Raw genomic sequence first — 26,471 nt, forward strand, 5'->3', positions numbered from 1 at the left:
CAAGGGTAGCCACATATGCTTAGTCACTATCTATGGTGTCCGCTCACAAAAGTAGATATGAAGGAAAGTCACATCACTGGTAAGTTACGAATTTATAGTCTGAGCAGGTCTAGAAAGATTGCCCACTGTGTGTGTCAGTTGGGTATGATGATGCAGTTAACTTTAGGGTATACATTTGTGTAAGATCAGATTCTAAATTCTCATAATCTATTTTAACTACTCCTATACAGTATTTTTGACAGATAAAGAAAATATTCAGCTTTTTCAAGAAATTGATGAGTACCGGTTTGTTCACAGCTCTGTTTTTATCCTATGGAACAGCATTTCCCTTAGAAGCACTGTTGGGTTTTTTTTGCACAGATCCTATTAATCCCCTGAGTGCGTTGGGGCATGCTGATATATGCTGTTTGTCATGCTGGCCTGTATTTTTTCAAAGATAATCCAACTTTGAATGGCATTGTTAAACCATTCTGTAGTAAAGTTTGATGCTTAATCTAGATTTCATAAGGTCATTTTTATAAATTAATCTCTCATTTCAGTATCATTCCAGGAAAAAAAAACCTGGGTATGTAGAACATAACTTTTTAAATTTTTTAAATTTTGTAAATTTTCTTTTTTAAAAAAAATTTTTACAGAGTAGGGGTATAAAATAGAAAAGCACATTTAAATTACATTTGTAAGTCATCAGATTTCCCTAGGAATTTTTTAAAAGCCAAGAATTTGTATAACAACAAGACCTATGGACAAAGTAAATTAAAGTCCTGGGCTGGTCTTTCTGGACCGGTTTCTTGTCTGAATATTCTGGCACGTCATAGACAAAGAACTGTTTTTCCTCTTGCTCCTATGAAATATTTTACAAACGATATGTTTTCATACTTCATAATTTGTCATCACCAAGAAAAATTATTGTGCCCAAGGATATCTTATTTCTACTTTGAAACCCTAGCTAGTAATCAACCAAAATAGCACAGGGGTAAGAGTTTATTAAGAACATTCCTTTAATGTCTTACACCATATTTCCTATGTTTCCTAAAGAATGCCTACAGGCATTTTAGTACTGAGGCATAAACGTTGCTTTATTTTCAGTTGAAGATTAACTTTATTTTTCATGGTTTTTCATGTGAGACAGAAGGGAACAATTCTGAGGGATTATGGGAAATCCTAATAGTGAGATAAAGCTTAGGGAATTCACAACAAACATTTCTGTCCGAATAGAAGGTAGGCCACGTGCCAGTTTCGTACTGGGCATTTCCCCAAGCAGAGTGTCCCATCTGCATGCGCAATGATTTGTTTACACGAGCCTTCCAAAACTTCACTTGCTGAGCTTGAGTAGTTGTTTTAGGGATGAGTAAAAATGCAGATAAGTAGATTTTTGTTTGCTTGTTTAGAACGGTGGAATATTATGTCCATATGGAAGACTGCTATAATAAAGAATGTACCCCAATAGGAGCTGACTGAAATCCTATCCTGGTTTTTTTAGGACCAGGCACTTGAGCCTGATCTTGTGTGGAATCATAAAAAAAATGGTTTTCTGACTCAGCTGTGCTTAGTGCCTGTAGTTGTTAGGAACTCATGCAGTGGTTTTCAGTCGTCTTTTCAACTCTTTGTTCTACTTTCAACTATGTGTTGAGCACAGAGTAACATGGAGATGTGTTAGAATTAAACTATTATTTCCCCAATGTTTATACTTAGCTGCCATTTACCTGAAGAATATGGTGACACAGTACTGGCCGGACCGTGAACCGCCTCCTGGTGAAGCAGTATTTCCATTCAACATTCATGAAAATGATCGTCAGCAGATTCGTGATAACATTGTAGAAGGAATAATTCGTTCTCCTGACTTAGTGAGGTACCTGATATTGTGTAGAGGTATTTCTATAGCTCAAGTTTTCAGACCTACCAGTACGGATGTAGTTAATGTGAGGATCTCAATTTCTTGGGAGATGAAGCAAGTACTTCTTTTGAAAATGTAACAATAATCAATTTTACCATATTTATTTGCACTTGTTTTTCAGAAATGTATTAACCTGGCTAAGAGCTCTGTGATGTGATTTGTCCTCTTATGGTGTAGTTTAAAGTGTCTTCTAACACTTGCTGTAGTGGCAGCCTGTCTGTTTGGCTGATTCAGAGCAGATAGTATAGATGGCTATCTGCAATACAGAATTACCCATTCAGAGAAATACTGCCCAAGATCTTTTTTTTTTCATAGTAGCCCTTTTCTCAATTACTTTTGCAATTTTTATGTGTAATCCCAGTATTTAAATGTGTGTTAGCATTCTTGGGTTTAAGATGTTAAAAGAATGAAGAAATGCTATTCTGTTTTTGCTGGAAGAATAGTTAAGATTCACAAACTCACCACTATAATTAGAGTGAGGCTGATAGGGTGGGATTAGGCTGTAGTGTATAGATGTTCATGTTTGAAAAACAGAAGAAAATCTTCCTCTTCACCTCCTCTCCACCAGATAGGTGCCCAAAGATGTCTTTTTTTGTCAATAGTTGTATCCAGAGGAGGAATGATTGTCTATAGATTGAAATTAGGATTAGAGAAAACACTTTTAAAAGAAAAAAAAAAAAAACAGAAACACCAGAATGCATTAGGCTGCTATAGCATTACTGTCACTGTAGGTCTTTATGAATAGATTAGACAAACACCTGCCAGGACTGCTTAGATCCTGCACTGAGACAGGAAAATGAACTAAAACATTGTTTCCAGTTCAGCTTTTCTAACATGCTCTGACACAGATGTCTAGAATCCCCACTGAAAGAGATAGTTGCTCCTTGCCAAGGTTGTTCTACACGGTAAGAAAGCTTGTGTTGTTTCTGTGATAAGGTAATAAAGGCATGTAGTTCCCCCTGCCATCATGTCATAAATACCAAGGCTAAGTTTACACAAGAGAACACAAAATAATGGAAGTTTGAGGAGTTTTTTTGCAAACTAGTTCAGGCATCATTTCATAACCTGATATTCAAAATGCCCTGATGTTACAATGACAATTTACATCTAAAAGGATTGTTGAAAACCCCGGGACAATCACCTGGAATAAAGTAGAGGGTTTCTAAATACTGGTTAAACTTGTAGATTTGTCAGAGGTTAAAAAAGTCAAAGAAACTGTACCGGAACTAGTGTGATGCTGTAATACTGATATTTTTCACTGTTTGCTTGTGAGAATAAGGGGGGAGGAAGAACCAAATCAGCAAGGAGCACAGACTCCAAAGGGTTGAGGGGGAAGGTAAGTTTGTACGAAGCTAAAAGGATCAGTAGGTGGAGGGCCCCTTACTGAACTGCTTTGTAATAGTGGCTCCTTATGTAATAGACTGCAAGAGAATACCCAAGGAAAACTAAATATAGAAGAACCAATATTTTCTGCAGACTGTTTTTTTTTTTTTGCTTAGTAGAGCCAAGAGTATTTATTTACAGCTTCCAGTTCAGTGCCTCTCAGCTTTTCTAGTCACACCTCAATTTTAGTCAATTAACGATCCTGTCTTGCCTCACCATTGTGAGTGGCATCTAAAAGTGTGTGGAGGGACAGGAATGGTAAGATGTTTTTACCTAATTGGCTCTGCCATATGCTTTGGAGGTTGAGAAGTGCTGCTCTAGAAGATCCCAGGAAAATTGTAATTTCATGAGGAACCTCTGGCTTGGATCATAACACAAGTCTATATTGTTTAATAAAAATGTACAAATTTGTGTTTTGTGGTTGCTTTCAGCCTCATAAGCATGTAGAAGTATAAACATTCGTTTTCAAAGTACAAAGCTAGCTGGTTTTGTGAGCAGTTAATTGTTTTCAAAATACTGCCTGATGGTTGTGGAGAGGGAGGAGGAAGGGAGAAAAGTAAAGTAACTACAATGTTCTGAAATTAGTTTCTTCCTTAAAGTTGAATCCCGTGATGTTTTTTTTTCTTGCTTTTCCTCTGCCACTTCCAAGAACTCTTTCAGTGCTGTCAAAATATGTATGATACTTATGTAATATGTATATTGTGGCCTATAAACCAAGAGTTGGGATCTATCCTTTAATATTAAACACTATGCCATGATCTTATTTACTTACAATGTATTTCTTTTTTCCCTCCTGCCATAGAGCTCAGCTGACAATGTGCCTCCGTGCTATCATTAAACATGACTTTCCCGGCCATTGGACAGCCGTGGTAGACAAGATAGGCTACTACTTGCAGTCTCAGAACAGTGGGAGTTGGCTTGGGAGCCTCCTGTGCCTGTATCAGCTGGTGAAGACTTATGAGTAAGTTGATGTCCATCAGTAGATGAGGAATCAGTACTTTTAGTCTCACCTGATTACAGAGAATGACATTCTTAAGAGCACTGGCAGTTCTACAAGGAAATCAGATAGAAAATGGAAGTTAGTAATTGTCATATGCTTCCCTTCCTGCAAATAAATTAAAAGTATTCATCATCTTTATATCATCAGTGAATTGAAAGCAGAGATGCCAGCAATAATCTGTATGAATTTACTGACATTTTTTTCTTGAGGCTTTGTACTTTTGATCTGATTTAACACATCTGTGAAAAATTTCTTAAATGTTTATAACTTGTTTTGTTTGAAGATTCCCCAAATGCTGGATATATGAGTGCAAATTATTTTCTACTTCTATGTCATGAATACAGTACTGTCATTGTCATATACTCCTATTGCATATCATTACCTGTACCATCCTTCTGATAGTCTAAATCAAACAAAGCATAAATTTGGAGAAGTGTAGTGTGCTCTCTCACTCATTTTTTAAAAAAATTATCTGTTAGAAACATATGTATAAACCACACAAAATACATGTAAATGAAGAAAGAAAGAATCTTTTCAAAACGAGAATTTCTTTCCCTTTCAATTGCTGTTCACTCCTATTTTTGTTCAGCACCCAACTTGAGTTTGGCATTGGTACAAATGTCAGAGAAATTCAAGTCTCTGCTCCCCTGAGCTGACAATTCAGTAGTAAAGAACATTAGTTCTTCCTCCCAATAGCTGCATTTGTATGAGATACCATTTGTTGTTTTTCATTTCTCTGTTTATAGGTTAGAGAAATTGTTGAGATGGGTGCTAGAGGAGGGGAGAGTGAATGAGCGAGTGCTAGATATTAATTTTTTTTTTTTAGGGTACAGGAATGAAATTGCTGGTGGGGAATAGGCATTAGAATCTCCAGTGTGTAGATCCTGGACCAACGTTTTTGTTTCCTTTGCAGATACAAAAAAGCAGAGGAGCGAGATCCTCTCATAGCAGCAATGCAAATATTTTTGCCTCGGATTCAGCAGCAGATGATCCAGCTTCTGCCTGATAACTCCCATTACTCTGTACTGCTTCAGAAACAAATCTTAAAAATCTTCTATGCTCTTGTTCAGGTTGGCATCTGTGTAGAGGAAAGCCGAAACTTTTACTTTGCTGGGCACAATGACCCCCTTAAGTATACTCACGGGTGTGATTGAATAAGAATACCAGTTTGGATGGGAAAAGTCATGTACAATAAACAGCTTTTATAAAAATATGATCTTTATAGATTTTTCTACTTAAAAACTGGTCACATGATCCTCCAGATTAAATTTTTAATGAACCTAGGTACTTCTGCACATCCTGTCTATAAGCTTACTGGAGAAATGTTCCTATGTTTATAAAGTCACACATAACCTAATATAAACTGTATGGGTATCTAGACTGTGCTGGTTGGCCTCTGAAAGTGTCAGTAGTGCATATTGTAGTGTAATTGTCAAATAGTGCCCTTCAGTAGGTGGCATTTCTCATCTTCTGAAGGTCTGGCAGAAATTATTTATCAAGGCACATGCATTTTAGAGACATGAGTCTGGCTTTTACAGGGATGAGTTTGGTGAGGAAGTACTTTTAGAGAATGAGAAACAAAACAAGATCCTACATAAGGGGCAGCCTGAAAATTCTTACTGGGGGTTAAAAAGATAAAATAGTTTGTTATTAGATGGGGGGAGGATTAAAAAGATCCCAGAATCCTATTTTATTTTTAAATAGCTTGCCTGAATATTGTCACTTTGCTGTGGATTTTGTAGAGAAGTCAGATTTACTAGATAGTACCTAGGTAGTAATTAGGAGTACATTTCACTTACTGAACTGTTATTGGTTTACCCAAGCCCTGTAGTATAGCTACTGCCGTGGTCCCTAAAAGTCAGCTGGGCTATTGTGAAGAAGAGGGAAAAATAAAAAGAATTGGCAAGTTCTCAGAGCAAGGAACTTTCCTCAAATGGTGTCTGCTCAGAAATTCCTCTGTAAATTGTACCAAGAAGGATGCAATTTGAGTAGTATTGATACCTAACCTAATTAGTTTTAATTTTACTTAAAACCTCATCTTCCTCAGAATGTAACTACTGTAGAAATGTTTTCTACCTTTCTCAGAAAATTAGTATTTCATGCCTATGTGGTTTTTTTTTTTTTTCTTATTTCAGTATGCACTGCCACTCCAGTTGGTGAATAACCAGACTATGACTCAGTGGATGGAGATCTTCCGTACTATCATTGATAGAAATGTACCTCCGGTAAGTTTTAGTTTTGTAAAGACCTCTGATACTTGTTTGTTGGCATTTGAGGAACAGTCAGTGTGAATGTTTTCTAAGAGTTCCTTTTTTTTAAGGTGTCATCTATTTAAGATTCTTATCCTTGGAATAAGTGGTGTTTCTGACAGAAACGTAGGAACACCATGTAAACTGTCAGAATTACATTGTCTGAGGTCGTAAACTCCAATCTGGGATATTTTGGAAGTTTCAAATATTTTAGCCAGTTTCTCTCAAACAAGAATCAAAAGCTCATCACAAACCCATCATTTGTCTTCATTCCTCTTTTTGTTTCATCCATCCTTCATATTTCTTGAAGAACAAAATAAAAACAGTAATTAAATTCTTGTTTGTGTGTATACAACATTAACTGGCATTTCCTAAGTTCTTTAGAAATTTATTTCACAACCTTAACATTGTTTTAATAGCTTTTGCATTAGTATATGGTTAGGGTGTATATCTTTGGAGGAGTTAGTATCATGCTTAATTTTTAAGCCAGAGTGCACACCAGTGTGTAGTATTCAAATATATGTGAGAGTTTCTGTTTTCTAAATATGCATGATTTTTATTATGCAATTTATAAATATATAAATTAAAGTACAGGCATTGTACAAGTATTGCACATATGCAGTTATATTGACTAATTAAGATATTTGAAAGTTCCTGAATGTTATATAACTGTTCACAGAACCAAAGCTTTAGTCGATGCTGTGCATTTACATTAGTTTACTCAGCAAGGAATGTTTAAAGCATCATTTCTCTCAACAATACACACAGCTAATTTAAAATAAATGTATTTATTTATAGGAGACTTTGCAAATTGATGAAGATGACAGACCGGAGCTGGTGTGGTGGAAATGCAAGAAGTGGGCATTGCATATTGTAGCTCGTCTTTTTGAACGGTAACAAACTGATTAAAAACTCAGTTGGGGTTACAAATCTTTAACATTACTTGAGGTGCAATTAGACAGGCCAGTTTAGTTGATTTAACAGCTTATGGTCACTGAAGAGGTATTCCTGCTGCTGTCCTCTGCCTTGCATGACACGGCCACTGGTCTGAGCTCTTAGTGAAATGATTTTTCACTAAGAAAAATCTAGCAAGAGGCTAGCCCCACAGGAAAAGTACATCTTGAATTTTTTTTTTTTTCATTACATCCAGCTACAAGTGCTTATATTCTCAAATATAAAGGCAGGGGAAGATCTGAAAAGAAATCCGTAAACATGGAAGTTACAGAGTTTGTGACAAAAAGGTGGCTATATTTACTTGACTATAGTATTGTACCTCATGAGAATCTAAGAAAAGAAAAGGGAAGTGGGACATTATGTGGGAAATAATAGCTTAGAAGGAACCTGTGGGAAAAGATTCCTTTGGGGATGGAAGACTACTCAGGGTCCTTTGTGTTTTAGAAAGTACTGTGTTTTCCTGACACAGTAGACTTCTCCCAGTGTAAATATCTGTGTCCTCTTCTTTTTAAAGGTATGGAAGTCCTGGAAATGTAACTAAAGAATACTTTGAATTCTCAGAGTTTTTTTTAAAAACCTATGCTGTGGGCATACAACAGGTAAGTACAGTTCATTTGTTTCTGAATTAGATCATTTTGACTGAACAAATGTATTGTTTTCAACAGTGTACTTGTATTGAAGTTCATTCATTAAACAAAAATGAACAGAGTCAGGCAGGTTCTTCTTTTAGTGATTGAGACGTTCTTTAGAACTCAGTGCCATACAACTGAGGTATAATAACACAAATTTTCAGCAATTCAAAAAGCTCTGCAGGAAAATTCTCAGAAAAGGTGAGTGCTGATAAAACGGCATTATCATCATGTATAAACATTATAGATATAGCTGAGAGAAAAAACTATTGAAGCAGAGGCCTCATGTCATAGAAGGTCATATTTTCAGGCCAGTCTTTAGTAAGTGCTCTTGCTACCAATAACTTAGGCACAGTAATCCAATGATACTGTTTTATTTCAGGAAGATATAAGCAGATTAGAAAGTGTCTGGAGAACAGCAATAAGTGTTATTTCATACCTGGAAAGCATATTTTATGAAAATACAGCATAACTTCACAGTTTGCAAGGAAATTATTTTTGTTGGGGAATGCTAATTATTTGTGATGAGCATGGTGTTGTGGAGACAGTTCAGTTCTGAGAAAGTTGCACAGAAGAGAGGCAGTTCCTGTCAGAGTTTTCTGTGGTTTTTCTGCCAGCTCAACTGTGGGCCCCTGGGAAAGTGGGCTTCCAGGCTTTCAGCATCTTCCTGTTTTGGTGGAATGGCTATAGCAATTGGGTGCCTGAAAGCCCTGAGAGTGCTGGCTCCCAGGCTCAGATGTTTTTGGCACAGCTCCTCCTGTTTCTCATTCAGCCTGCCATACTACTAGATGATTAGGAGCAGTAGTTCCCAGGCTTTTGGCTCAGCTAAAGCTCTTGGGTGTCCAGGCTTTTGGGTTACATATTCCAAACAGGCTTGTGTAAGAAGCCAGGAGAATGCAGTATGCTCTCCTGCTCATGATTCTGGGCTCTTGATTCCCTTTGGCCTGTAAACCGTGAAAACACCTGGGAATGCTGTTTTTCAAGTGACAAGTGTTTGGATAATATGTATTTCCAGAATATGTGGCTCCTCAGCATGCTGCCAGATGAAATATCCCCAACATGGCATTTGCAGGCTTCATACAGTTTAAATTTCCATGTCTTTGATGCAGGGTGCCAGGCTGTTGTTGTCACTTAAGTCAAATCTAAACTAGATTTCAAAATATCAGGATTGTCTGCAAAACAAAATTACTTTTCTCCATCCAGTTTGATAACAGAATAGTTTATCCATCAGCGTATTAATTCTGTGTAAGTATGTAAATGTTAAGAACTAAAGAGAGGAATGGTTGTGGTAAAACTGTAACCATTAAATGGAAAGAAAAGGGAAACAGTCTAATATTTATTCTAAACTTACAATGTTTAACTCCTGAGTGGACAAATAGACTCCCATGGACAGTTGTCATTCAAAATACTGAAAGTTGTCTGTTAAGAGATTGGGCTATGTAGCAGAGGGAGCAGTTTAGCTTTCAAGGTAAATGAACTGGACAATCTGTACATTTCTTCCATTTCTGGCTCTTAAATGCTGATTTGTCATGTTTCCTTGCAGAGTTAGTAAGAATTTTATTGTGAATATTACATTACTAAGCCTTCATTACTTATTCATCAGTTGTTAAGTGCTGACATCGTGCTAGAGTCCATATGAGATAAAGACGATTCTTGCCCAAGGAGCGTATTGTATAAAAGACTTAAGATCAGACTTAGTACTCCTAATGAAGGAGTTATGTTCAAAATAAGATTTATTATAATTTTGTGAAAAATTATGCATCGGAATTGTCCTTCTGAAAATATATGACGTAATATTTTGTAATGCATTGCCCTTGGTTTTTATTGTTATTCATATACATGCCAATTCTTTACACTTATAAACACTTAATAGTTCATCTGCCATTAGTGCAGAGTAGTGGCTGTAGGTTTTTCTCAGTAGAGCAAGCCTCTATATTAAGGAAGCTTTGTGTGATAGACGTTGTGATAGCATGCTAGGCGATACTATCTGATGGTTACAATAGGTAAGTTAAGGGGTTTTCATCTCCTCTGATTCACAGATTTAGGTGTTAACCTATTTTTCTTTTCTAGTTTAGTATTTCTATTCTTATCACTGTTCTTCCAAAGTAATTTGTTGTCTTTAGGGGCCTGTCCTTAAAAAAATGAACACAGACACCACTAACAGATTTAGAAGCCAACCAGTTTGAAAATCTCACTGTGCCTTTTCCTTATCTATTCCAAATTTTGCTGAGGCCTGTGTAAACTATGAGCCTGTGAATATTGAAGTATATCTTTGGTTTACAATCACAAGTGATCACATGGTGGGGCTAGTAGTAAAGGTAGACATGCATGTAAATGCTTGCAGGACTAGATCCTTAATATTTAAATGATGTCTGATTTTTTTATCAAAGGCATTTTGGTGATTACTAACACTAGAACCTCTGCTGTAAAACTAATTAATTTGTCCATGTACATTCACTGAAGAGGTGCACTGCATGTCTATGCATGAGAGAATTTTCAGTCTTCATTTAAAAACATCAATTTGTCATTTCTTTAGGTTCTCTTAAGAATCTTAGACCAATACAGGCAAAAAGACTATGTTGCGCCACGTGTTCTTCAGCAAACGTTAAATTATCTGAACCAAGGGGTTATTCACTCTGTAACATGGAAGCAAATGAAGCCACACATACAGGTCAGTGCATAAAACCCTGTCGTAAACACTGCATGTCATCAGAGTGATTAAAAAAACCAAAAAGCTCCACCAGTTTTGCAGTTTTAAAGAAGGTTTCAATCTTTCATGCAGCAATCAATCTGGGCAAAAAATAGCATTTCTACATGAATGTGGTTGGTTTTTTTCAGTATTATGACTACCTTTTATTGCAGATATTGTTAACTCAATTAAAGATTCTATTCCATAACTTCTTTATTTTTATTTTTGAAGTCTGCCAGACGGTCATAATGTTCTGGCTTTTATTAGTTGCTAGTGTTCAGAATTGTCTATAGATTTGGAAATTCATAATTGATTGTAGTGCAAAGATAGTGGGCAAAGAGAACATGAACTATGAGGAACTGAACTCTGTTTTAATGACATGTTTTATAAATGAACTAAGAACAAGTGAAAAGTGATTTTCATGCTTTTATTTTTTCATATCATAAGCTCCCCCACTGTAGTTAGTTAATCCCATGACTGTTAAGAGGAAGGACTCTGAAATCTATTCTCATGTTAAGTGTTGCATTGGTGAGATACTTCTGCAGAATGCAATGTTCTGCTATTTATAGACTGTGTCCTGAAGAATATTTTGTGCATGGTACTGTATTATTATAAAGTTAGATTAGATTATATAATTACTGCTGTCTGGGACTGTTGCAAAAGTGCAGTATCTATATTCTAAGTTTATTTCTGTTAGCCAAAATAAAAGAGCACTTGTTAAAAGAATTTTACTCTTCAGAAAAGTAGGTCTAGTAAATTAGTGCAAAGTGGGGGGAAGCCGTACTGGAATTTTATTTTATGTGTCCTTAAGTGTATTTGACTTCTCTAATACTAGAGTATAACAGAAGAAGTGATATTCTCTCTAATGTGCTACAAAGATGAGGATGAAGAGCTCTGGCAAGAGGATCCCTATGAATATATCCGCATGAAATTTGGTAAATGTTTGTGTTTAACATTTATTTTCTCCTTTCATCATAACTGTACACTATAGGCCCAATTAACAGCATGGCCACTGTAATGTCTCTGTCTTCCCCAGTGTGCTGAACAATAGGAAGAAGAAAATTGTTTCTTAAATCTCACCAATCTGTAGTTAAAAGAAGAAGGCAGATCAAGTGAGTTTTGGCCATTTGGCTGGTAGCTTTAAACTAAGTGATTCTCTTAATGTTTTTATGGTGGTTTTTTTTTTTTTTTTCTACTTCACGTGCTCAGTGAGCCCAAATACACAGGGTTGCTCACTTTTTAATGCCAGTTTCAGAATCCTGGATTGCAGATGTGCCAGCTGGCTACAAGTTCTTGCAGCTCTCACTTTGACCAGAAGAGGCCTGACTTGCTCTTTCCCTATTGAAAATTGTTAATGTCTTCAGCATTTTTTTGCCAATTATTATTACTAAATTGTAAGATAGTTAGATATATGTATTCTTTCAAAAGTTACAGTGCAAAATCTTGGGAATACCACATAGGGCCATATTATGAATAACTACTTTTATCAAAAGAGTCATGTCATTGAAAAAGAGAAGGGTACTTTAAAAATATAGCAAATTTAGCTGGAAAACTCCAGTAAGCCAGGCACCACAGAGATGGGTAGCATTTGGGCATTGTTAATTTGTTGATGTGGGATTAGCATATGTGAAAACAGAATTTAAATGTTCATAGAATAATTAAAAATCTTGGAGAGTTGTTATGCAAAGAATTAATCACGATACAGTGTTGATCACTGTGGTACAAATACATTGCTGATTTTTGGTACATGAATTCATTTCTTTCTGTGTAAGGCAGTTAAATACAGATTTAACTTCTATTGTGGAAGGTAAAAAAAAAAAAAGGCATCAAAGTACATTAAATGGAAGTTTAGTGAGGCACATTTGGGTTTGGAACAAGAATTCCAGTAGTCTGGTAGCATTTCTTAATCATGTTTTATCTTCAAGTTCTCAGGAAAAGTTAGTGTGTAATTTTAACCACATTTTAAGGTTACCTTTTTAGATCTTTTTATTTAATTTAATTTGTGTAGGGATGTTTGGATTAGAACATGTTTGGCAGCACAGATTTTTTTTTTTCAAGATATAAATTATATTTTCAATAGGATTAAAGGAGGTTTACTTGTAATAAATGAAGCTAAGAAGCTTCAACTTTCAGCAGATTTAAAACTACCCCAGATCCAAGTAGTTTTTATGTACAAAAAGTTTCCCATGAGGCTTTAATAAAATCAAGCCAAAAATGTGTACATATGGTATACAGATGGTACTGGAATGTATTGTTGTTCTTCCTGTAGTGGTTTTAATTAAAAAAAAAAAAGTCAGGATTTTTCATCCCTTAAATACATGGTCTCAAAAGAATTAATGAATAAATAATGCATTCCTAATAAAGGGAATGATGAGTGGTCAGTAGATTTGGAAGGCAAGAAGTAAATGCTTTCATGTGCTCTGTGACATAAGCTTGGGTCTGACTCTTTAACCGTGAAGACAACCGTGTCAATAGTTTTGAAGTTACATATTCGCCCTGATTTTGTGGTATCCCGCAAACAAGATGGTATTGTATTATTATGTCATTCAGAAAAGGAAATATTTTTTTCCCTTTTTTTTTATTTGTTAGATGTATTTGAAGATTACGCATCCACTACAACAGCAGCACAGAATCTTCTTTATACTGCTGCGAAGAAAAGAAAAGAGGTATGGAACTAGTGGGTTTTAATTATTTGAAGTTTCCTTAATAATGTCATTTTCCCTTAAATTTGAAGATGCTACAGGAAGCTAGTCTTGAAAAATCTACTTGCTAATGCATAGTCAAATGCTTTCCTGGCTGAGTGCTGTCAGTTTTCGGAGAATTAAAACATGTGTGTATGTATAAATAAATAAATAAGTGGATTCCTCTTGCAGCTTTAAAATTAACCTGCTGGATATGAACTGAGTTGGAATAGATGTACTGGTATTTTCCCAGGTTTACTAACAGCCTCTGTCATGGCTGTTCTGAGCTTCCCAAACTGTAGCAGGGGGAAAAGTGAACCTGATCCTTATTAATTTTCACTGATGCTGTTTAAAATCCTGTTGACAGCAACGAAATTAGCAAGAATGAAACCAATTTCATACAGCTGCTCTTTAAATGAGGACATAACTTTTCTGTAGATCTTTCTATACTTAGAGTCATCTGTGCAAAAGTACTCAGCCAAGCCCTGGAAAGCACATGTCAGTTTGCTAAAGCTGCGAACTTTTTTCTGGGTACCATTTTAACATCCAGTAAACATGGAGCTCTGTTTCCAGATGGATTTTCAGAGAAGAGCGTAGTCTTTACGTCAGGTGGAATAGCCTATGACCTTTCTACTTCTTTATTGTCAAAACAGTCCTTGCCCACTGACCTTCTGATTTTCATAATTTGTACTGAGACCATCAAAATGTCATAATATTTGAAAAGCATATAATGGGTGTGGAAATGACGTTAAACAATTGGTTTTGCCAAGAAACCTTTCTAAGTCTAGTCAACTTCAGAAGTTACTGCCAAAATCAATAGATTAAAATAAATTTATGAGGTTTTAGTCCAAGCTGTTCTTGAATATGTATATGTTCATACATATATGTACACATGCATATGTATTTATATATGTGTGAGACAAGCCAGAAAAGAAGCTAAGGGAAAAAAATGGGTGAGGTACTGTTTGAGCCTCTTGCCTTTTCATCGCTTTTTTTGGTTTGCCTCAGGACAACAACAGAAATACCTTATGCACTATTGCTAATGTGAAATTTCAAGGAGATTAATTTAATTTTGACAAGTTTGGCTGAAAAGTTGAAAAAGGAAAAATTTTGATCATGGAAAGATGCTACACATAGTATCTCACAGTTGCTTTGGCGAAGATAAAATTTCTACTTAAAGTCATATGAATTTTTTAACTTAAACAATGCTATTAAAATAATTTTACAAAAGGAGATTGTGTGTTCTCTGTCTTGCATAGGTATTACCAAAAATGATGGCATATTGCTACCAGATTCTGACAGAGCCAAACATTGATCCAAGGAAAAAAGATGGAGCTTTGCATGTTATAGGATCCCTAGCAGATATTTTACTGAAGGTAAGTGGGTAAAGAAGTGAAAAAGGTTTGTAATTCTTATTATCAACTGCCATTTTCAATAAAAAAGTCTTAGCTTATAAAGTATGGCTAACCCTTAGTCATATTTATAAAGTCTGTAGACAGATTGCACTGTGCAATAAGAATCTGAGGGTTTATTTCTTTAAAAATATTAACATTCCTTCCTGTTTTTTATATTCCCATTTTATAGGCAGATTTTTCTTCTCAAAGCTTCTCCAAAGCTCTGTTTGTTTGCTACAGAACAGTCCCTTGGTCCTCTCCTGCTTTACTAGTAAAATGGAAGGGTGTTAAAAAAGCGAACATGCACTCCATCAATAACATTGCCTATGATTCTTTAGCAAACACCGCAACAGCCTGTGCTATTGTGGGCTGCTTCTGGTTCCAGAAAAATGTTTACTTAACATGTTACAGGAATGTTTTCTCTAGCTTTCCAGCTTTCTTACCCTGCAGCGTGTGGCTTTAAGTCTTATTTCATCAGCCAGTTGGGAGTTTTGAAAATAACTGGAAGGAGCACAGAGTTTCTATCCTTCCTGCATTTTTATAGACAGTATCTTCAGAATTTTGAGTATTTGTCTGGAATTTGTATACACATTTAATCCACACTGTTGCTCCCTAATGTAATATTGATTACAGTTTCCCTTACGCTTTTGTAGATGGTGGAGTGCAAAGTATGCCCTCTTTCCATGTCAAAAGTAACTGCCAAAAAGTTATCACTTTTAGCATTAGAATGGTAGCCTTGTGCTGGAGGTTTCCGTTTAAAAGTTATTTTATTTTATGTGAGTTGTCTCTCTGTGCAGGATGTGTCTTCAGGTTACGAGCAACATCTTACCAACATTTACCATCTGTTTTTTAGCAATGTACCAATCCATGATCTGATCTGAAATCCTGAAACATCAGTAACTTTTGCAGAATTTGTGTAGATTGTGTTGGATTGTAAATGCCCTCCCTGGTGCTGGAGTATAACAGTGAAAGAGGAAGACGTTGGTTGTGTTGTGAGGAGACTTTCATATTGACTGGGGGTTTCTAAACCCATTTATCTCTGTCCTGAGGAAAAAAAGGGATTTATTCCAGTGTACTGCTCCTATTTGAAATTTTCAGTCTTGAAACATGAGGTTATAGTATACTTTATAAAAAAGTAATAATCCCCGAACACTGCAGACTCCTCTCAACTCTGAATTTCTTGTGTTTGGGATTTGGCAGATTGAAAAATTCCGTGAACTGTTTCTGCATAAAATACTTGATTTGTAAGTGCTTTCTGGCTGGTGAGCTGACTGAGATATCGATTCTAAGGAGCTTGTAGACACAATGACCCTGCCATAGCCACCTGGCTCGCCACAGCAGCTCCAGTTTAAATGCATGCAAACCTCTGACCTGTGTGCACAAGAGAAAATTCTTTTCCCTTCTCTGTGTTTTTTCTCTGCTTAGTTCTTCATCTGCCTCTCTGAAAGGTTGGGGAATCAGTGGGGGGAAAAAATGGTGTATGCATTGGTGAAGTAGAAGTGTGATCACCTAAGATACATTTTGTATTGAATGTCCCCTTTCACCCTCTTTGTATCTTAGCCACTGAATCACTCCTTCAGATGGTAACACAGTCCCTGGCATATATCTTTTCTAGTATCCTGGAGTTATAGGTGCTAGGAAAGTCCCATGTCTCTGTGCTGGTGGTCCTGGATTCCTGTGAATATCTTGGGATTTGCCAAGGTTGGAATAATGAGGCATAATTTTCATTGAATATCCTTCTCCAGCCAAAGAGTTTTCTATCACAAAGGAATTATCTTAGTCCATTAATAAGCACGAGAAAAAGATGTGAGTTATGCTGTAGTGTGTAAAATAATTAGTTTTGATGCTTATAGTAACAGCGGGTCATTTGAAACTCAGGTCTGTTTCATACTAAGCTTATATTTATCTTCAGGTATGTATGTACTCCTTTGTAGGAAGAATGGAGGTACTAGGTTATTGATCCTCATTAATTTTTAAGAAAAATCAGCTGGAACCAATTGCTTTCAAGAAAATGAAAATTCTAGTTTACAGTATTGTAACGAATAACGTAGAGTTGAATATTATATGTGCAGTTCTTTCACTTATCTGGCTTTGAGCTTACTATGCTTATGAGGTTTGTTCACTTCAAGGTACAAGATCCAGATCTCTTCATGAGAGAATACCTTTATTATATAGACAAACCAGTGTATTCCCCATGGTTGGTGGTTGAAATGGATTACTGGCTAGAATGAAGTATGTAAAATGAATGGTCTCCAAAATGAATCTTTATTTATACCAACAGAAGAGTGTCTTCAAGGATCAAATGGAGCTGATGTTACAGAATCACGTATTTCCATTGTTCATGTCTAACCTGGGGTACCTCAGAGCGAGAGTAAGTTCACCAGTTATACCAACTTCAGTATTTACCATGATTCTTTCCTTTGCAGTTTGACTTTATTCTGAATGCTAATGAAAGAAATAAAGCAAATGCATAGTAAAATTTGAAATAACGACCTTGTACAGTAATTTTTCAGCATTTTGATTTAAAAAAAGATTTGTCAGTTAAATGAATTGATGGAAGGTCTGTGTTGTATTATTGTTTGCCTCTTCGATCAGACTGGAGCATTTGAGCAGTGGCTGTGGCCCTTTTGAGACCATTTTGCATTAGCAGATCTCAGTAACTAGAGTGGCTGGATGGCTGTGAAGAATAGGTAGGATTTCCACAGAAGAGATAATGTCAGTTTGAGTGTAGCTTGAAGAAAATCCCTGAATGCCCACATCAGTCATAAACAAACAGTTAATTTTCTTTAGTTTCTGTTCTGATTTTTTCCCCTAGAAGGACCAAAACTATGAATACCAATTATGTGCATACTGAATTTATTGGAATTTGGGAAAGGAAAATAAAGAACTGCTTGAGTGCAAAAACTGTGTTACATTTACTGTATGAATACACCATAATTAGGGGAAAAAAAAGCAATACATGCAAACAGAGAGATAGTAGCGTTGTTTTTGAATCAGTAAAAAAATGCTAAAAATTGCAATAGTCCCTAACTTGCTTTTCTTTTTGTCATGCAGTCCTGTTGGGTACTTCATTCATTCAGTGCTTTGAAATTTCACAATGAGCTAAACTTGAGGAATGCAGTAGAGTTGGCAAAGAAGAGCTTGATTGATGATAAGGAAATGCCTGTCAAAGTAGAAGCAGCCATAGCTCTTCAGACTTTAATAAGCAACCAAGAGCAAGGTATGCTACAGTGATTCATCAGCTGTATACAATGATTTTTTTTTTTTTTTTTTTGGTAGAGATGATGAGGTTGGTGCAGATTTATCTATCTAAACATTTCTACCTTTAAAGACATAGATTTCAGAACATTTCATCACGTTTAGACAGCTTCACTTGCTCATCAGTTACTGTAGACATCCCAGAACTCTGACTTCAAGGGTTTACGGCAGATCTCTGCATGAAAGAAGTTAGAATCAACATACTTCTTTTAATAAAGTAAATAACACCTGCCTCTGTTTTTCTTTAGTGAAGTGTGTACATTTAAGAACGAATGCTGCCTATGTATGAGGGCATGTATTCCCCCAAAACAGTGGGTTTTTCTTGTAGATGCCGTTTCAGTATCAAACGTGGTAAATGTACAGTTTATTTGCATTGTTAGTCTACTAGCTATGGGCTGTAAAAGTGCCTTGGGTAGGTTTATTGGCTTTTTTTTTTTTCCTGGTGAATTGACTTTAAAAAAGTATTTTTTTCAAGAGTAATCAGTTACCTAGTAGTTTTGAGATACTGTGTATTTGTGTTTATGGATAGTTGATTTCACCTAGTTTCAATTGTTTTTTTAGCCAAGGAATATGTGAAGCCTTATGTAAGGCCAGTTATGCAAGAGCTCTTGCACATTGTTAGAGAGACGGAAAATGATGATCTTACTAATGTAATCCAGAAGATGATCTGTGAGTACAGTCAGGAAGTAGCTACTATCGCCGTTGACATGACTCAACACCTGGTAAGAGACAATAGTAAAATAACAATCCAGTCAGAAGCACATGCCTAGTTGGGTAAACGTTAATGAACTTACTTTGAAGTGCACACTGTTTAAAGTAATCTTTATAATGGTCCACCTATAGTATTCACAATATTTCTTTTTTTGTACGAAGCATCTTTAAAACCTATAGGTTTTTCAAAGATACTGAATTTTGTCACTGGTTTTAATGAGCCGTGCTCTAACTATTTAACATTTCAAATGACTTAACATAGCCAGACTTCCAAAAAAGAGGAGTTTTTAATGTTCTATATTCCCATTTCAAAAGTAAGGAGCATATTTTTCAGTGCTGACAGCTCTTAGAGATAAGGCATTGCTGCTGTTGCATTAGCTGTCTTGGTTTTGCATGACAAATTAGAAATGTGAGTTTGCTCTTGAATGTCAAGTTGGTTGTTTTTTTTCATAGGCTGAAATATTCGGTAAAGTACTTCAGAGTGAGGAATATGAGGAAGTAGAGGACAAAACAGTTATGGCCATGGGCATCTTGCACACAATTGACACTATCCTGACAGTTGTGGAAGATCACAAGGAGGTGAGATTTTCTTTTATACGTCTTTTCTCCTGCTGTTCCCTCATGCCTTTCATTCATGGCAACAAGCACTTCTATATACGTTGCATCACTTGAGTTGACATGAATGTGCATTTACTATATCAGGATGGTGAATTAGTACCAAGTGATCTCTGAGAAATTTGAATTTAAAGCCCAGTTTACTTTTGTGACTTCTTAATTGTTTAGCTCTCAACTTTGAGGGTATTATATCCTGAGGATAAAATCCTTAGCCCTTATTCTGGTAAACACTTCATCAGGTAATTGTATTACAGACTGTTAAAATAGATTTTAGGGAGAAATATTTTGCATAAGGCTTTTTTTTTACAATAGGGACTCATATTTTGTTGTTTACCCAGCAATTTCTTGGCTAGAATTCCTAGGACTTGGTCTCCCAGATGTGGTGCAATGTTTGTCTACATTTCACATGTTCAGGGAAAAAAGAGATTCTTTCTGCTCATACCACCTGGTCTGACTGAGGTAGGAAGGAGTTCAGTGACTGACCAGAGAGGAAAAGTCGGTCAGTAACTTTAAGCTCAGTTGGTATAAAAGTGCTTTGTCCTATACTGTTCTGCTTCCTTGATTTACAATGAGAATGTTTCATTGCAAGCGTGAAATCTTTTTATGAAACTTATAATTTAAAAAATACATTAATTAAAATAGTAATTATTTTCTTGTAAGACCATTGTGTTCCTTATGATTTCAAACCATCTTTCATTCCTTGCATCTTTTGAAAGCTAAAATGAAATCTGGTAGCTAAGCTGAACATCAGAAATGGCCGTCTGAAGTGGATCTTCAGGTTTTAGCCTAGGAAAACCTGTGGGATTGGGGTGTTTTTGGTATAAACTTAGCAGCTTGTTTTTCTGTTGTGTGGAGTACAAACTAAAATACTGTGCAGAGTGCTCTTCATCTCAGGATCTTAAATCGTTTTAGAAGTGGTATAAATGATACAGAAATGACATATGAGGCTGAAAACTCCTTAGAAATTCCTTTCCCTTTCACCATTAAGCATGGAGAGAGTTTAGGGGTTGATAACTTCTGAGTCAAGTGTCTGAAGGTAAGTGAGTGAATCTGTGGTCACATACTTAATCCCTTTTCTAGAACAAGCCCAGAAAGCCTGACATCCTGCAAGATAATGTCTGTAATGAATGACGTGTGGTAATAACATGAAATGTCTGTATTTTCTGATTGTAATTAGACTTACAATGTGCCCATATAGTTCTCCTCGTAATTTAGTTTAGTTCATAAATGTAGTCTCTCTGTCCAACGTGGCAAGGCTGAATCCTGACTTTAACATAGTTGTATGCTCCCAATTCTGCATCCATTCCTCTTGCTGAGCCTACTCTGGGAAGTTCTCCATAGACCTTAGGCAAAAACATTTCTTGCTTTCTTCCTTTTAACCCATGCTACTTCAAAGATTTTGGACAGAGGCTTTATCTCAAACACTTTGAGTACAGTGTTACTTTACATCCAGACATGACAACATACACAGTTTTTGATAGGATCTGTAGAATAACCATAAAATAAGATTTTTTTTAAAATAAAGAAAAATGCTGTAGGTGACAAGTTTTAAAGCAATACTGTTTATTGAAAATTTGAGTGCTTACATCAGTGAGACCTTACTTCATAATATTGTGATCATTAATGCAGCATTTAAAAAGTGATAAAAGCCTTTTTGCTTTGAAGAACTTCTTAAACTGAGTTAGTCAAATGCATTGATTAAATTATTTAAAAACTTAGAAATACACTAAGCTGCTTTATGTTTTCATTTCAGATAACTCAACAGCTCGAGAGCATTTGTTTACAAATCATTGGCCTCGTTTTGCAGAAACATGTTATAGGTATGTTTTAGAGATAATTTTTAGAAAAACCTTACATGGTTTTACATAAAAAAATTCTTTAATAATTGCAAACAATACTATCTTCCTGAACAGAACTTCATCTTTTTTTGTGTGTGTGTGCTTCTTTAAAGAAGAAAAGACATTAATTTTCAGTTATGATTTGTTTCTCCTGATCTCCTCTTGTACATTAGTCAGGCTGGTTATTGTGTTTTGGAGGTCAGACTCAAAAGCAGAAGATGCAGTTCTGATTATAGTTCTAGCTAGCTGTGTTAAAGAACAACATTTACAATTACATTAGTATTTTAGGGACATGGTCTGCAATCAAATTACTGCTTTATCAGCACCCTGCACTAAAGAGCTACATAGTTTTGTGATAAGGCCATTAAGAAAAAACAAAGGTTGAGAAAATAAAAATATTTGTCAGTAAATCATTTGGAGTGTCTTTTATGTGCTGGTAATACATTTTTCTGGTGTGTATTTATAATGAAAAACTATGCATATCGTAACTACAGCCAACATGAGGCCTGTCTAAAAGAGTCTTTTCCAATATGTATTATTTTACTATGTATTGATTTAGTTACTAACTGCTGTCTTCTAGTTGTTATATGACTCGGGGTTTGGTTTCAGGTTTCAAGGTATTTGCAGGCTAAATTTGCTTTTTAAAGCACCCTACATAAAATTATTTCTCCTTTCCAGAGTTTTACGAAGAAATTCTCTCCTTGGCCTACAGCTTGACATGCCAGATGATTTCACCTCAAATGTGGCAGCTTTTAGGCGTTCTATATGAGGTTTTCCAGCAGGATTGCTTTGAGTACTTTGCAGGTATGATCACTTCCGTTCTATTGACGTTTCCACTGTTTGGGAATTCATCTCTAAAACCCATCTTAATAAGGGTCGCTTCCATTTAGTGTCTTGGTTTAAAATGATCACGTATTTGAGTCATGCCCTGACCGTCTGTTTAGTGTGGGAGTGTAACAGGAGCGTATTTAAGTAGGAGAAGCGTGTTCAAATCTGTCAGTGTGATCAGTTATTGTAGGAGGTCCTGAACTCAAAGAAAGCTGAAATATACAAAGTTAATATGAAACTACAAATTAATTAATTTAAATGTAGTCCTATTCTATTTCCTCTTCTGAGAATACACCCTGCATGGTGCACTTTATGAAGAATTCTGCTAGAACAGACTTTTGCAAAGTTTGAATTTCCAGCCATATTCAAGAATCTGAGCTAATGAAACCTATTACAGGACTACAGCCTCACTGACTAGTATTTGCATGGATTAGTTTGTAATTTTTTTCTCTTTTGTTCTCCCTGTTCTGCAGATATGATGCCTCTCTTGCATAATTATGTGACCATTGACACTGATACTTTACTGTCTAATCCAAAGCATTTAGAAATCATTTATGCTATGTGTAAAAAGGTAAGGCTTTTGATTCTTACTGTTCTGCTTATCACTGGTACTTAACAATGAGATTAGCGGAGTGACCTGAACGTGCCAGGTGGTGGCCAGTCATTTCAGAACAAAATGAAGATTGGTCTCGGCTCAGTTCTGAGTACGCATAGCACCTTCACACTTTTCAAGTGACATGCCTTTTAAAAAAATTACATGCACAACTCTGTGTGGGAGAAAGTTGCTGTTCGTCTTGACTCTCTTCTATGAACAGCTATTTTGGTAAGTAGAGGAATTAATGAAGCCTGATTTCCTTGGGTTGTGTATCTTGCGAATGGATTCTCTAGTTGTCAGCTAAGGTGTGAACTCATTTTAAGTTCTTCCTACATTAATAATGTTTCTCTTTTATGCTGATTCTCTCGTGTATAATAAAGTATGAGATCACACTGCAGCCTTTCTCTGATTTTGGGCATTATAGAGTGTTAGGCATCTAGCTACCTGCTTATTTTACAGAAATTGAATGTGTTTGAGAATTCTTCTTCTTTGTCGGGTTTGATTGACACTGACCATAGGGTTGAAATATACTGAGAGGAAGGAAGCAGTCAGTTTCACATGTATGTGCGTATGCATAGAGGGATTGCATACATCTTGTTTTTAATCAGAAACTAGCCTAGAGATAGGACTTCACTTTGCCAGGCTTTTAATCTGCCAGTGTCTATTAGAATTGAAGTCAAAAACCGGAAACAGAATGTGGAAAACATCAATGATTCTTGTAACTAACATTTCCTTTAAAAAAGGGAAAGTGATGACATGCAAAGAATACTGATATTCATAAAGAACTATAGCATTTTTTTCTAAATTGTGAAATTCATCTTCAGCCACTTATCCTTTTTTATGTCCTGTAGAGATGATTTTTTGTGTGTCTTAATTCCTCAAAAAATATAGCATGAATAGATATGTATATGCCACATAGAGGGGTTTTGTTTATGTATGCGGGTATAGGAGCACTTGCTTTCAAAGTTGTCAGTGATTAATACTGATAAACTAAATTGTCATTCTGGTTGTTAGGTATTAACAGGAGATGCAGGAGAAGATGCAGAATGCCATGCAGCCAAACTCCTAGAAGTAATTGTTCTTCAATGCAAAGGACGGGGTATTGACCAGGTGATATATATTGAACAAGTTTTCTCTTTTGCTGGTTTCGAGTGATACATGTGTGATTCCTGAGAAAAGCAGTTGGAATTAGAGAATTTGAGGGAAATGTAAAGTGTAGGAATGAGGAGAAACACAGAAAGAAGTAATTGAGCTGAGGGGAGTTTGTAAGGTTGTTTTTTTTCTTTTTTTTTTTTTTTGAGATTAGAGATTAGTGGGCGTGACCAGAAAATGAATACAGACTGAACGATAAGGATGTAGTATGATGTGCAGTATTGTCTTTTTTTGCTTTCTCCTAATAGTATTTCCCTTTTGATGCAAAACACACATTGTTAAAACTATTGTGGCTGAGAGATTAACTATACGTATCCAACTACTGAAGTTGTTTCTCCAAACAATATGAACTTGGTGCTTTTTAATATTTTGAATTACTCAATGCATTTGGAAATGAAGGATTTTTAGCGTGGCTGGATGGTGATTGCTGGGAAAAACATAATCACAATTTTCCAAAGTTTCTTAGAACACACTTTTAGATAGTCTTTTTCCTATTAAGGGCTAAATTCTGGTCTCATGCTTTACATAACGCTCCATCCTAAATTACTTTAATGTGTCATATTTGATGTTGCACAGTGGAATCTATGAACTTCAGTGATAAATTTTCAGTTAATTTTGCTGAAACCAATATAACTTTACTAATGTAAATCTGAGATGTTGAAGATAAAAATGTTCCCTGAAAGATTTTATTTTTAAAAGAAATCTGGAAGGGATTAAAGTGAATTGTATATATTTGCATTGAAATAGTATGTGGTGGAAGGCTTAATTGAGCTCCACAACTCTGTAAATTAACATGGTTGCACACTGAACTGAAACTCATAAACTAAAACATTCATAATGCTTCCCAAATTATTATAAAGTGTAAACCTGCACATTGAAATATATATATAAGTTTATTTCATTGTGTAAAAATTTGTGCATACTTGCTTTTATCTGAATAAACTCATTTCAAACTTTTATAAGACATTTAACATCACACTACATTTATTAGGAAAAACTTTTTTTCTTGCAGATTTAGGTAATTTCATTTTTAATGCCTGTTAGTTTTGAAATTGTTGGATATCTTTATTCAAAGATGAGAATGTCTTTGAGCTCTTTTCTAAATGCTAGAGTCCTTTTATACACACTAGAACAAATTCCACCAAATGGCCCCAAATATTCTCCTCTGTGCTGAGAATAACATTGGCAATTTTTAGCTCAGAGAATAGCTGTTTTGAGGAAGATATATAAGCATGTAATTAGAGGCCTAAAATGCTTTATACTAGGAAGTGAATAGAATGCATTCCTAGGTTGTATCTGGACTTCAGTTAACTCTGGAGATCAATTCTCATAAAAGTATTTTAAACCTTTGTATACTCTGGCAACACGTATAATGGCTGGTTTGGTGGTTTCTTTTTTTCTTTTCTTCTCCTTTATATTTATATATACAGTGTATTCCACTCTTTGTGGAGGCTGTTCTGGAGCGGTTAACTAGAGGAGTTAAAACAAGCGAGCTTCGTACCATGTGTCTTCAGGTTGCCATAGCTGCACTCTACTACAATCCTGACCTACTTCTGCACACCTTAGAGAACATCAGATTTCCACACAATCCTGAGCCCATCACTGCACAGTTCATAAACCAGTGGATGAATGACACAGACTGTTTTCTTGGGCAAGTATTGTGGTTTTTTTCTTTTAAAAGTCCATGGTTTTTATTTTTTTGTTCACTTCTATTTGTATCCCTAGACATGTTGATGAAAGAGTTCTTATCCCTCGGTTAGTCTAAATAACACTAATCCACACCAAGTCTAATTGCTGTGATGCCAGTAAAGGTGACCTGTGTCCATGTAACTTTTCTGGGTCTGTTGAGCTACGTTGCTGAATTTTCTGTGTTGTGAGGATACAAGGGTACAATGCATACCATATTTCAGAATTCTTTTAAGTTTCTTAATCACAAACTATCTGCTTCTCCAAGAGATGGTCCAGCATGCATTGAGGGTAGTATTCAGAGCTGACCAGCAGGATTTCAGCAAGATGTTAACTTTTTTCTGGAACATTGTATACGTATTTTCTGTTCCATATTTTATAAAGTACTTTTAACTGCTCCATTTAATGTTAAAAGCCCATTATTCTGTCTAATGAATCCCACACTCTGATTTTAGTCCCTGCGAGTTGTTCCTGATCGACTTGCACATTTATCATTATGCCATGGATGTACTGACTGTTTAGCATACTCCTGAACTTAAGCTTCATTCCAACCTCCCTTGAACATACGGGTACACTGCACTAGTGTACACTGCACTAGTGTGCACTTGGGCAGGAGCTGAACATTTGTACAGTAGATGAAGGTGGACAAAGCCTGTCATCACACAGCTAAGCATGCACTTGGTGCTGGGCAGATGTGAAGTCCAGTGCTTGACAGTTAGTGCTTGCCTCTCAGCTGAGGTGCGGTGTCGGACTGTGAGATTCAAATCCACTTAAGGGCAAAGCAGACAGTCAGATGTAGTTAACAGCTACCTCTCACCTGCCTGCTATGAGTTACGATTTGTCATTGGAGGCTGACATCTGAGGATAGGCTTAGGACGTATCTTCTCTGTGTATGGTCTATGCCAGCAGACTAAG

General features: G+C 35.9%; 1 protein-coding gene across 2 annotated transcripts in view; it reads left to right on the plus strand.

Moving 5' to 3' along the window:
* The window catches only part of IPO8 (importin 8), a 45,191-nt gene that overhangs the window by 9,292 nt on the left and 9,428 nt on the right, over positions 1 to 26,471 (plus strand). For both annotated transcript variants that reach the window (XM_075710827.1, XM_075710835.1), the window contains exons 3-21: positions 1,693 to 1,849; positions 4,080 to 4,238; positions 5,191 to 5,347; positions 6,413 to 6,502; positions 7,325 to 7,419; positions 7,995 to 8,079; positions 10,646 to 10,780; positions 11,634 to 11,733; positions 13,388 to 13,464; positions 14,739 to 14,855; positions 17,155 to 17,244; positions 17,928 to 18,093; positions 18,693 to 18,853; positions 19,296 to 19,421; positions 21,211 to 21,277; positions 21,974 to 22,099; positions 22,597 to 22,694; positions 23,733 to 23,828; positions 25,301 to 25,521. In XM_075710827.1, the coding sequence (XP_075566942.1) occupies positions 1,693 to 1,849; positions 4,080 to 4,238; positions 5,191 to 5,347; positions 6,413 to 6,502; positions 7,325 to 7,419; positions 7,995 to 8,079; positions 10,646 to 10,780; positions 11,634 to 11,733; positions 13,388 to 13,464; positions 14,739 to 14,855; positions 17,155 to 17,244; positions 17,928 to 18,093; positions 18,693 to 18,853; positions 19,296 to 19,421; positions 21,211 to 21,277; positions 21,974 to 22,099; positions 22,597 to 22,694; positions 23,733 to 23,828; positions 25,301 to 25,521 (2,323 nt within the window). The remainder of the gene's footprint in view (positions 1 to 1,692; positions 1,850 to 4,079; positions 4,239 to 5,190; positions 5,348 to 6,412; positions 6,503 to 7,324; positions 7,420 to 7,994; positions 8,080 to 10,645; positions 10,781 to 11,633; positions 11,734 to 13,387; positions 13,465 to 14,738; positions 14,856 to 17,154; positions 17,245 to 17,927; positions 18,094 to 18,692; positions 18,854 to 19,295; positions 19,422 to 21,210; positions 21,278 to 21,973; positions 22,100 to 22,596; positions 22,695 to 23,732; positions 23,829 to 25,300; positions 25,522 to 26,471) is intronic.

Source organism: Pelecanus crispus, chromosome 1 (assembly GCF_030463565.1).
Source record: "Pelecanus crispus isolate bPelCri1 chromosome 1, bPelCri1.pri, whole genome shotgun sequence".
NCBI lineage: Eukaryota > Metazoa > Chordata > Aves > Pelecaniformes > Pelecanidae > Pelecanus > Pelecanus crispus.